The sequence below is a fragment of the Paroedura picta genome, chromosome 10 (assembly GCF_049243985.1).
Source record: "Paroedura picta isolate Pp20150507F chromosome 10, Ppicta_v3.0, whole genome shotgun sequence".
NCBI classification, from domain to species: Eukaryota; Metazoa; Chordata; class Lepidosauria; order Squamata; family Gekkonidae; genus Paroedura; species Paroedura picta.
The window spans coordinates 68,637,582-68,650,685 of NC_135378.1; the positions used below are offsets into that span (position 1 = coordinate 68,637,582).

At 43.9% G+C, this 13,104-nt stretch overlaps 1 protein-coding gene across 1 annotated transcript in view; it reads left to right on the forward strand.

Annotated features, from left to right (window-relative positions):
• The window catches only part of DKK2 (dickkopf Wnt signaling pathway inhibitor 2), a 70,898-nt gene extending 60,618 nt beyond the window's left edge, over positions 1–10,280 (forward strand). The window contains exons 2-4 of the mRNA XM_077300671.1: positions 1,661–1,811; positions 3,978–4,127; positions 7,903–10,280. Coding sequence (XP_077156786.1) covers positions 1,661–1,811; positions 3,978–4,127; positions 7,903–8,153 — 552 coding nt within the window. The 3' untranslated portion in view covers positions 8,154–10,280. The remainder of the gene's footprint in view (positions 1–1,660; positions 1,812–3,977; positions 4,128–7,902) is intronic.
• The last annotated feature ends 2,824 nt before the right edge of the window (positions 10,281–13,104 follow it).

Consider the following 13,104-nt stretch of genomic DNA (forward strand, 5'->3'; position numbering starts at 1 on the left):
AGGGTTCTCTCGTGCCAAGTTTGTGAGATCAAAGGGCTGCTATAAATTCAGAGAAGTGTTTCAACTTTATAATGTTTTGCCAAGCCATGGGTCTTTGGTAGGAGGAAAGATTTATGTGAGAATATTGAGAGGATTTCTTTTTTAAAGGAAGGCAAAAAAAACCCCAAAACAAAACATTGCTATCACCAGATTCTGAGGAGTCGAAATGCTGGAGCTTAACTGATTATTAACAGAGAAGGCTGGCATTGTTCTAAACCCCCAGCTATGGATGAAAACAGTATTTTTAATTTTTATAGGAAACATTTGTTTCCCCTGTTCTGGATTTACTACTTTGGAAGGCTGCCACAAGTCATTCAAGGTGTTCGGAGGCTCAGTGAAGTGAACACTGGGCCATGGAGTAGCTGGATAGACTTCATCTCTGACACCCCACCCCCATGGACAGACTCATACTCTTAGTCCAGCCTCCTGCACAGGGTTGCTTAGGGCTGCCGCCATCCAGGTGGTGGTTGGAGATCTCTCACTATTGCAACTATTATATTACCTGTACTATTTTGTTGTTTCCTGTAAACCGCTCTGAGCCTTCGGGGAGGGTGGCATAGAAATACAATAAATAAATAAATAAATAAACTTATCTCCAGATGACAAAGATCAGTTCACCTGGAGAAAATTGTCATTTTGGAAGGTGGACTTTATACCCCAGTGAAGTCCCTCCCCTCCCCAAACCCTGTCCACTTCAGGCTCCACCCCCATGTGTGTCACATGGAAAAGCCTTGCATTGCCCAACTCACATGACATGGTTGATCATTCATTCATCCATCCATCCATCCATCCATCATTAGATTTATAGGACCACTCCTCACAGCCCAGCCATCTCAGGGCAGTATACAATAATTTAAAGTCAACATGAATTAAAATGTAATGATCACTGACCCATCCAACAACCGTTGATATCCCTTGCTCCCGGCCCCATCTCATTACCTGACACATTATTCTCCCGAATCATTTACCACATCCAGATGTTACGAGGAAGAGTGTTTGAGGGGGGAAGGGGGGCTCTTGGTATTTCTGGCAGCCTGGCCAAATACCTGGTGGGAGACCTCCATTTTGCAGGGCCTATGGAGATGATTAAGTTCTGACAGGGCCCACATCTTTTCCAGGAGCTCAATCCACCAAGTGGGGACTAAGACCATAAAGGTGTTGGCCCTGGTAGAGGCCAGACAGACCTCTTTTTGCCAAGGCAACTGGCAGAGAATAACGCTCTTTGGGAGATGTATTTGGATAGGTGGTCCCTCAAATATGCTGGGATAACTGCCTTGGTGGGCCTGATTGATCAGAAAGGCAGAATATAAACAAACAAATAAAGTATCAGATGCATTATGGGCTCTACGCACTCCTGATACACGGAGTTGGCAGGCTCCCAGTCTGTAAAGGCTGAAAGAAAAACAGAATAAAACAGAAAGCTCTTTTGGTATCAGCTGTGACCAATGATGATTACAGAGCTATAAATCTAGGCTTTGGGGGTGTCAGACCATTTCCTATCATAAAATTATTGAAGTCTAACAGTTCCCTTGTGCTGTACTTCCTTTTCCCTTCCTTTGTTGGTTTTGTCATTGTCAAACTATTAACTAATAATGGTTTTCTCCCTGTTCTCTCCACTTAGGCTTACCCTTGTACCAATGACAAGGAATGTGAAGTTGGGAAATATTGCCATAGTCCCCACCAAGCTACTTCTGCCTGCATGATTTGTAGGAGGAAAAAGAGGCGTTGTCACAGAGATGGCATGTGCTGCCCTGGAAACCGCTGCAACAATGGTAGGTGGATCACTCTCAGGTGTTTTAAAGACGTAAATGGGAAACTGTATGTGCATTTGACTTGGTCCGCCAATTAGTTATTCTGAATGGTCCAGCCAAGAAAATGCAGGGGGAGGGAAGGGAGAAGAATAACCAAGAATCAAGGCATCAGCTTAATCAGACCTAGATCAAAAGAAGAGAGGCATATAGTTATGCCATCAAAAAAAAAATCATTTCAGCCTCAGCCACTGACGGGTTCATTCAGGGGACTCTTGCAATAGTCAAAACACTTCCACATTACTTAGAATAGGGGTGGTCAAACTGCGGCCCTCCAGATGTCCATGGAATACAATTCCCATGAGCCCCTGACAGCAAACGCTGGCAGGGGCTCATGGGAATTGTAGTCCATGGACATCTGGAGGGCCGCAGTTTGACTACCCCTTAGAAAGTCTGAGAGGATCTGATCACTACATAAATGAGAAAACAGGAGTGTTGTACACCTTTGTCTCAAAACAGACTAGGAACTCTGTGTGTCCATCTCTCAAAACAGGGAATTCAAGGTGTGTTCTTACATTATTACAGTACAGTAGTTGAAATCTGGCGCACCTGTAGGGATGTCTGGTACCTCAGTGTTCCAAAGTTCTATCTGTGGAGAGCAACTTCTCAGTGTCTTCTCTCCCACTGCAATCCATAATGCTGATTTCGGGGGGGGGGGGGGATAGAAATAGTTGGGAGGAGCTGTCTGTCTGCTGCAGGAGAAAATGGATGCAAATATTTTAGGCATCCAAGCTCTTGTTCAATAGGAGAGTATAAAGCAAATAGCAAAAATGCTTGCTCATTACTCAGAAAGCCAAAATGGCTATGGATGTAGTCCCATTCCCAATGGCCTGGTTGTTTTAAAAAAAAAAGACTCAAGGGGAAGCATTTGAATATCTCTCACACCGTTGAGGGGAAGGACATGAAGCCTACTTGTGAACAGTTACGCTATTTTCACACTGTCTAGAAGGCTGAAATTTGATATACAAGTAGGAGCCCTAAATACCAGAAATATCTGAAATGGGTCATTTGTTTTACATGTAACGGTCAACACTTTGCCTGCTGCAGCATAGAGCAAAAATGGTTTATTTTTGCATAATTTAATAAATAGAGTTTAACAATGACTAACAGCTGGGTAACAAGTAAAAATTAAGGCCATCCCATTCTGTATTTCATGTTGAGTTAGCCAATAACATCTGGAGTGCCATAAAGCTGCTGTTAGGGTAGGGCCTGGAGATCTCCTGGAATAACAACTGATCTCTAGGCTATGAAGATCAGTGCTCATGGATGAAACGGCAACTTTGGGTGATTTTATGTAGAGCAGGGGTAGTCAACCTGTGGTCCTCCAGATGTCCATGGACTACAATTCCCATGAGCCCCTGCCAGTGTTTGCTGGCAGGAGCTCATGGGAATTATAGTCCATGAACATCTGGAGGACCACAGGTTGACTACCCCTGAAGGACCATTCAGTCATCTGAGGTTCCCACAGGCAGCCTGAAGGTGTACAACCCAGAGACAATACACGCTCTTTAGTGTTTATCTATTTATCATCTGGCATGTATGTAATATAGCTAGCAGATCCTCCAGTTGCCTGGCTGCCAGGCAAGAGACAGTGAAAGAAGGTTTGGCCATTGCCCACCTCAGGATCATTACCCTGGAATCCTTGGCCTGACTGTGCTTAGGCTCTGAGACCTGATGCGGTCAAGCTTGCCTGATCTATCCAGGTTGGGTACCACCTCACTGAGAGCTATGTATCTAACTGTGCAGTCTTCCGTAGAATTACACCCTCTTCATAAAATCATAGAAACATAGAATAATAGAGTTGGAAGGGACATGGGACTTCTTGAGACAACTAAGCCTGGGATGGTACTATAAATATGAGCTACAGGCCTGTAAGTACCCAGCGGAAGCTTCCTTCCAGCCACAGGTTCAAGAGGTGATTGTAGGCCACTTTCTCAGCACCACTTCTCCTTTACAACCTGGGAATAAAAGCACCAGCCCAACTTAAACCTGGCATATCGATCTGTTCAAACCAAACATGGAATGGCCTCCTAACCATTATTTTTCTTTCAGCAGGCTCTTCCTGAGTGAATAATGAGCCCATTGTCACACTGTTCTTTCTGGCTTTCCTTGTTTGACTGATCACCCTAGGTATCTGCATCCCAGTGACTGAAAGCATTCTCACGCCACATATCCCAGCCCTGGAAGTGCCCCGCAACAAGAAAAACAACCACTATCCCAGCAAGGACTTGGGCTGGCAGAATCTAGGGAAAGGGCAATCCAAGCTGACACATGTAAAAGGTAGGATTCTGTAAAAAAAAGTATACAATGGCGCGTTGAGAAAGTCAGCTTATTAATTCATTTTATTTGTGTCCCACTCTTCTACAAAAGACAAGTGTATAAGCCAGGCATAGGCAGTTCTGGAAAATAGCCACAACTGTCTAAAATATTCAAAAGCTCTGAAAAAACACAAATCTATAACTTCAGTTGGCAATAAAGACCTAAAGAGGCAGTAAAGTAACAGAGAAAGTAAAAAAGACATAGTGGACCATGTCATGAAAATCACAGAATCAGGTCCAGCTTTCTTAAAAAGGTTTTCCAAAAAGAAAACCTCTAGAGTGGCAGCAGAGAGCGGGCCGATGACTAGGGTTGCCAGTTCTGGGTTGAGAAAGCCTTGGAGATTTGGGGGTGGACCCTGAAGAGAGCAGGGCTAGGGGAGGGACCTCGGAGTCTACCCTCCAAAGGAGCCATTTTCTCCATCTCAAGCTCTTGGTCATCTGGAGATCAATGCTGGTAGCAGGAGAAGATGAGGTGCCACCTGGAAACTAGCAGCCCTACTGACAATGCTTCTTGGATAGAAAATTCCAGACCCTGGCCAAGATGACCTACTCTGGCTTAAGGCAGGTACAGAGAAAGGAATGAGCAGGCTCATACAGGTTCAAGCAGTTCCTCCGAAAACCTGGTCCAAGGCTAATTTTATTTTTAAAGTCAACACCAGGAACAGAAATTGAGCCTAGAAACAACTGTAGACAGTGTGGTGTAATGGTTATGATGCTAGGCTAGGACCTGCAAGTCTGAACTTTGAATCCCCACTCTGCCCTGCAAACTTACTGGGTGACTCTCTCAGCCTATTCTACTTTGCAAGGTTGTTCTGTCAATAAAATGGGGAGAGGAGAAGGATGCTGTAAGCTGTTTTGGGTCCCCTTAGGGGAGAAAATTAAGATATGAATAAACAAATACATTAACATGGTAGTCAGTAGAACTGATGTAAACCTGGAGACACGTGATCTCCACAATGGGCCCTGATCAGCATTACAAGCTGCACCGCAAGCTGCAGGAGCTAGCTTTGAACCCCTTTCAAAGGCAGCTCCCTTAGCACATGCTATAGTAGTCTCCCTTGGATATTAGTGAAATGGAGACCAGATCTACTGTTTCTGGGAACTAATATGAATCTCATTAGTTCAGCTTTTATCTGAAAGCTAGGAATAATAATAGTGTACTGCTCAGGGGTTATTATATGCAAAGAAAGCCAAGAAGTGCCTGTCATGCTGCTCTCCAAGGCTGCTATCTTGTGTCGGCTTACTTGAGAGCAAATTCTGCAGAACTCAGTTGGATTTACTTCTGAGTAAACATGCATAGGATTGGGCTGTGTGAGAAGTACATATAAAACTCAGATATACCTTGTGGTAAAACATGGAATGCATTTTGTTTTACCAAAGTATTCACACATTGAGATTGACAACCAAATCACATGCATAAAAATCACATGCACGCGCAGCATATGGATATACACTTTATGCATCTAATGAAGTGAGCTCTGACTTACAATGTTTGTGCATCAGTGCAACATTCTAGGATTCAATGGAAACTCATTTCATCCCGGAGTTGACATTACGCTGTTGCTCTAACAGTTTCCCAAGCATCCCTACTGGGCAGCTCTACACTGAGCTCCTGTTTCATTTTTGCACTGTGGTTTAATCAATGCAAACAAGTTCATCAAGTTTCTCGGGGGGGGGGGGGATGCAATCAATGTATGCATGTGTTTAATCCAAGCACAATTCAGAAGCAATCCTGAACTCATGCAGGCAAATCAAGATGATTTTTGTGCTGTAATTAATCAGTGGACCTATGACTAAATGAAGGCTGATTGCATTCAGAACCACCAGCACCCCTGCCAATTCAGAGTCAAGTTCAAAGGGGGAGAATTTTCTTAAGCATTTACTTCAAGGGAAACCCATGCAAAACCAGATAAAGATGATGCAGGGAAACCTGAATGAGGAGGAAAGGCGAAAGGATACAGGAAAGAGACATCAATACAGACATACCCTACTTCTTTGTGGCCCCCAAGTTGTAAGGAAGAACTCTCCCCACAGTTATGAGACTCTCATGTCTGCTGGAAAGGGCAGTTCCTCTGCCTCTCAGCAATGCCAAAAAGTCTGTGACTACCTCATGGTCCTTGTGCCACTTTGGGCTCAAGATCTTTTCCTTTTCCAAAAGATTTATCAAGTTTTTCCTGAATTTTCTTGAACCCTGCCTTGGATCCAGGAAAATTTTCAATTAGCCTATACCCAGTCCTTTTCCTTATTCAGTACTCATCCTACATGGCTTCTGCATATAGCTTTTCTTGTGTAGCTGAAGGAAGACCCCTCCTCTTTTCTTCACCAGCAGAAATAGCTGTTTGAGACGAACTTATTATGAAAGAATGATTTAAATGGGTATTTCTTTGGTCTGAGAAAGATGCAGAACTTGAACTTTCTGCAACTCACAGGTGTTCTTGTCTGTCTTGGAATCATCCAACCCCCCCCCCCTTCTCTGCTGCATTAAAGATGCTGCCCTCAATATACAATGTATGTAACAAACCATTAGCTATAACATGGGAGACATTTAGAAATGAGTCACAAAAGGCTCACTCTCAGACCCCACCCACAAATCAGCAAGGACCTAATCAAAAAAATAAATAAGGAGACCCAACTATGGGAAATGCATCCATATATACAAGGTTCCTATAAATTCAATGGACATCTCTTTTCCCTTCCCATCTTGGGTGCTTATGTGTATGGTCTAGATCAGGGGTAGTCAAACTGCGGCCCTCCAGATGTCCATGGACTACAATTCCCAGAAGCCCCTGCCAGCATTTGCTGGCAGGAGCTTCTGGGAATTGTAGTCCATGGACATCTAGAGGGCCGCAGTTTGACTACCCCTGGTCTAGATCCTCATCCAGCCTTCTCTCTTGGTTCAAAGTCCTCCCACTCTGAAGCAAAAGAGACTAGCTCCAAACAGAGAAGGAGGGTGGCTGGTTGCAGGATCTGGGATAGAAGCATAGAACACTTATCCTCCTTATGCAAATCTTCCAAATACGGTCACTCTGTTGGATCATATCTAATGTGAACTATACAGATACAAATGACAGGGTTTTTAGAAGCATGCATTGATTTGTGTTTACATTATTTCTAATGTATGTTCCCTAAAATTTGAGGAGAGGCCCTGACTTAGCAGTAGATTATCAGCTTTGCATGCAGAAGGTCCTAGGTTCGGTTCCCAGCCTTTTGAGTTAACAGGATCAGAGGATAAGAAAGACCTGAGATACTGGAGAGATAAAACCAGTCAACCTCCCTATGGACAAGACAGGAAGACCAGTGGTCTGATTCCATATTTGGCAAGTTCATGTGGACTTTTAAAAAATGGGGTGGCTTGCCATCTTTTAAAGTAATATTTTTTATACATTGCATAACTATAAAACTATAACACAAATAACTGGAGCTGGCTTGAAGTGAAAGCTGATGATAAAGATCCCTCCCCTGTCTTTTCTTTGTGTCTGGCTATATAATGATGCTACTCAGTCCTTGTGCAACTTTCTTAATCATGTGTGCTTAGAAGTAGCCTCTGGATTTTCCTGTTCTTTATACACTTCTGTGAAATTGTACATGTCTTTCAAAATAGATTTTAATAAATTTCTCTTTGGGAGTGGATCGTTCCCCCCCTCCAGTTTGTGCTGTTGCATAGGTCTGTTTATTGCATTCTCCCCCCCCCCCCCCCCCCGTTTACTGACTGTTATGATTTCCTCTTTTATTTTTAGGTCATGAAGGAGACCCCTGTTTAAGGTCCTCGGACTGTAGCGAGGGGTTCTGCTGTGCCCGTCATTTCTGGACCAAAATTTGTAAGCCTGTCTTGCACCAAGGGGAGGTGTGCACCAAACAGCGCAAGAAAGGGTCCCATGGCTTGGAGATTTTCCAGCGATGTGACTGTGCCAAAGGGCTGTCATGCAAAATCTGGAAAGATGCCACCTACTCTTCAAAAGCGAGACTTCATGTATGTCAAAAGATCTGATGAGACGGAGCCTGTAACCAACAAGACATGGGCCCTATGTTCTGAGTGCACTGCTGCATGGCGGAACATGCGGACTGCAAATAAGAGCAGAATGACCAAAGTAACAACTGTGGCAGGAATGGGCATCATCCCAGACTGAATGACATTTCTGCCCTGGAGAGGAATGCCAAGGCAGCTGGAATGTCTTCATTGGACAAGGTCATTCTGCCAGAAATGCCAAAGCTTTGTGGAAAAGCACAATACCAATGACATTTGAAACTGACTGTGCTATATGTATGACCTGTGACTTCTCAACAAGTTGGCTGCATTCATGGTGGGTTAGGTTTCCCCATATGATTGTAAAATAAATGCTATTCTATGTGTGCACAACACAAAGCAGTGCTTTGCTGATGGACATTTTGATCGACATATTCTTGGATACTAAACAAGGGCTCGGAAGCAAACAAAAGATACTTGGAGGAAAAAGTTATTTTGAATGTCGTCACCTGTTAACTTTACTTGGTTTAACAATGCAAGGCTGTTGTGTGAATCGGAAAGAGTGTTCTGCCAAACAAGAACACTCCGCCATTTTGCAAGTGGCTTGGTGGACGGTGGAGGAATTGAATAGTCAATGTTTTTCGAAGACGGTGTTAACCTGGAAAATAGGCGAGAAGCAACAATGATAGTCTGTGCTGTATAGTTTCACAAACTGACTGTTTTTATCCGAAGGGCATCCTCTACATATAACACAGCAAACACTTTCTGTATGTCTATATGCTGGCAGATTTGTAGCTGAGATATAAACTGAGCTGTTCCTGGAGGCTTCCGGAGTGGAATGGAATGCTTGAGCTGCTAGTTGTGAATGCCAGAATGCCGGGAATTGCCTGGTAAATTCTTGTGACTTTGCCTCAAAGGGAGACACCCTTGTCGACTGGCTGTGAACTACTTAAAGACAATGCCAAGAGGACTGTTCAGCACACATCAACTTGGAAGACACTAAAAATGGAAGCATCCATGAGCCATACGGTGAAAGCGACCACGAGCATGGACACATCATTGGATATTCATAAATGACATCACATGATGAAATGTAACAGCTCAGACTGTCATAAGAGTGTGTTCTTATTTCAAATGCATGTTAACGGTGTGGGTAGGATCAAACGCTTCCTTGGATTGTAGTGGACAACAATGATTTCTCAATCCCCGCAGCAGTATTAATGGAATGATACAAATGAATGATGACTTCCACTATCTGCTTTATTTCTCTCCTGGCACCTCTGCATTTTCTCTTGCTACACTCACTTATTTTTCAAATGTGTTATTTGTGTAAGCAGAAGAGGCTGGGAGAACAATGGAGGGGTAGGATTACCCCAGGCAATAGGGTTGATTGGCTGAAAGAACGTGTGTATCTCTTCCTTTCTTTGTTTTCCCTTGTGCCGCCCTGCATATCAAATCCATGTTGAAATGAGCCATCTTAAAGGAGTTTAAACTAAATGACATCTGTGGCTACTACGTTTTCCCACAACCCTTTCTTCAAAGCTTCTTGATGCCCATAATTCTGCATGCAAATTATGGCTTGTTTGTAACTCAGACTTGGAAATCAAAATAGCTCTCTCTATATACACATAAGAGCCTCTTGTGGCGCAGAGTGGTAAGGCAGCCGCCTGAAAGCTTTGCCCATGAGGTTGGGAGTTCGATCCCAGCAGCCGGCTCAAGGTTGACTCAGCCTTCCATCCTTCCGAGGTCGGTAAAATGAGTACCCAGCTTGCTGGGGGGTAAACGGTGATGACTGGGGAAGGCACTGGCAAACCACCCCGTATTGAGTCTGCCATGAAGACGCTGGAGGGCGTCACCCCAAGGGTCAGACATGACTCGGTGCTTGCACAGGGGATACCTTTACCTTTACCTTTATATACACATATTTTGGATTAACAAGAATACATTATCATGCCATTAGGATCAATTGAGTTTAAAATTATTTAGGGGCATTTCTATGCGACAAGTGAAACTGGTTCTGAGTCCATTTAATTCCCATGGTTTCTTCTCCAAGATACTAGTTTAGTGAGGATGCTGACGGTGTTCACAGTTCTCCTTTCCTTACCTGTGCAATCCTTAATGGAATGTAAAAAAAAAAAAAAAGCCAGAAAAGTTAAATAGGTTTAAGGACAGAGTGTATGAACACAATTAGGGTCACACTTTGACCTACCTAACAATCCCCACTCATCTTTGTCGCTCTTAACGTTTCAAATAGCTTGTGTTCTCCAGAAATAAAGCAGCTACACAAATGTTTGTAACAAAGCCCAAATAGATACCGTAGAAATGAAAAACACCTTCAGGAGGCTGAAAAATGTTACAGAGGAATGGGAAAAGGAATCACTTGAGAGCCAGTTTGGTGTAGTGGTTAGGAGTGCGGACTTCTAATCTGGCATGCCGGGTTCGATTCTGCATTCCCCCACATGCAGCCAGCTGGGTGACCTTGAGCTCGCCATGGCACTGATTAAACTGTTCTGACCGAGCAGTGATATCAGGGCTCTCTCAGCCTCAACTCCCTCACAGGGTGTCTGTTGTGGGGAGAAGAAAGGGAAGGCGACTGTAAGCCACTTTGAGCCTCCTTCGGGTAGATAAAAGCGGCATATAAGAACCAACTCTTCTTCTTCTTTCTCTATTGGCTCTTTCTTCAGTTCAGAATCTCCCCCTAAACCTCTTTTCCCCAACAGAGATCCAGCGGTGAAGCTCCCCTTGAAATATAAAAATGGCAACCTGTTGGGAGGGGAAAGTCACTGCAGAGGGGATTTTGAACAGGAACTGGCCAACAGAGTAAGGGACAGGTGCTCCTTTTAGCCACACAGAACTTCCATTCCAAACTGCAGCCTCTCAGGGTTGTTTTGCATTCTGCTTAAAACCAAGAGAGCCCTTATATGGACATTTGCATGTCATACTGCATGCCATCCCAAAGCTTAGACCTTTTTTAAAAATAAAATTGTACAGGTTGTTTAAACTTTAAACTGCAAAGGTTCGATATTGCACCTCACTGGGCCTTGTTTTGAACAGAAGAGGGAGCTGTGACTGGTTTAGGCGAGTGCAATGAAAGCAGGAACAAGGTCATCGGGTGCCTCATTGCAATGAGACATTTTCCCTTTTACTGAAATGGATGGTATCGCCCCTTGCCCTCTTGCCTCTATGAGACGACAGGAAGGAGTCCTTTGGCACACCCGGCAGTTGCAAAGTCAGGAAAAAAAGTAAACCTTGTTTAAAGGATGGCTTCTGCATGCCTTTCCCTTATTCTCCTGCAAGATCTAGTATTTGAAATAATTTATTTACAGGAAATGTTTAATGAGATGTATTTTCTTATAGAAGATATTTCGTACAGAAAGCTTTGTAGCAAACTATACTTGCAACTTGTTGACTTTGTAATTTAGAAAGAAATGTATAATAAGATTAAATATATGAAGTGCCCCTTTTCACTGTTGTCCTTGTATGTTTGCCTGATTCCTTATAGATTTATTTTTATTTTATTTATTTATAATTTGATGTATATCCCGCCACTCGAGGCGGCTTTCAACAATAAAACAGCATACTCCATAAAATTCCATAAAACATCCAAAACCTACAATTCCATACAACTTTTTATACAGTTATAAAAAGAAACCATACATCCACAAATGGCGGAGAAACCAGCGGTTACCCTCTATTCCAATCAGTCTTCTGTTACAGTGTTCTGATATCATTCCCTTCTTCATAATTCGTTAAGGGCAAAATGGGCAGAGAGTGGGCGGGGCCAGGACAGACAGCAGTTCTAGCCAATTGGGTGAGGGCACAATCTAGGCCCTCACCAGGACAGGCCAGAAAGGCTTCTAGGCCCTCACCAGGACATGCTTCGAGGCCCTCACCAGGACAGGACAGAAAGTGACGGGAAAGCGGCAGGACATCGTGAGTAAAGAAGGAGGCCTTTCCTTCGGGCCTAGAAGCACACTGGGGCCTCGAAGAGGGGAAGGCCACGCCGTTGACGGGGGGAGGGAGGGTGAAGCAGGCCTTCCCACCGGGCCCAGAAAGGCCGTACCCAGGGGCAATGCCACCTCTATGTGTCTGGTGGGCGGCCACGCTGGGGGAGGGGTGGGCCTTTCAAAGCCCATTCTCACGAATGGGCTTTGAATCTAGTATCTACATAAATTAAAGTCACTCAGGCTCAGATCTATTGCGCCAGATGTACAGCGCTCGACGTTGATCAAAGGTGATCATGGATAGGACTGTCAATGTGCAACTGACCTATGGCAACCATAGGATGTTTTGGAGGCAAGAGACGAAGAGAGCCATTTTGCCATTGCCTGCCTCTGCATAGTAACATTGGACTTAGCTTCTGATATCTGATGATATATCAGATTAGATTGGACCATCCAGGTTGGAACACAGGCCAAAGGTAGTGAGCAGTAAGTGAGTTAAATAAAGAGAGCCCACAATCTCACCACAACCTCTTTAGAATCACCAAGAGTTTCCTCTATGGACTTTATGGATATCCAAAGTCCTTTGGAAGCACCAAGAATTGCTCTATAGACATCCATGGTCCATTGCAAATGCCACAAGCTGAGAATGGATGAGGTTTCAGAGATGGCTGATGGGGGGGGGGGCGGGGGATGCTAATGTATTTCACCTAAGCATTTTCTTCTAAATTAATCTGGAAGATTTTCCTAACCCTGCTTCTTCAGATCTCATGCTGAAAGACAGACCTTCAACACCCAAAAATGCATTGTTCTACCAGTATGCTTGGGCTCATCTCAATTTGAAGACATCCTTCCATTTCATTTATTTTTATATTTCTACATTTTTAACCTGACTGATTCCTAAATGGCGTGTAGTGAGATGAAGGGCAGGGGGACAAGAAGCCTCTTTGTTTCTTGTGTAGACAAGCCCTGGCTGAACTACTGTAGGTTGAACAATATTTAGACCAGGGGTAGTCAAACTGCGGCCCTCCAGA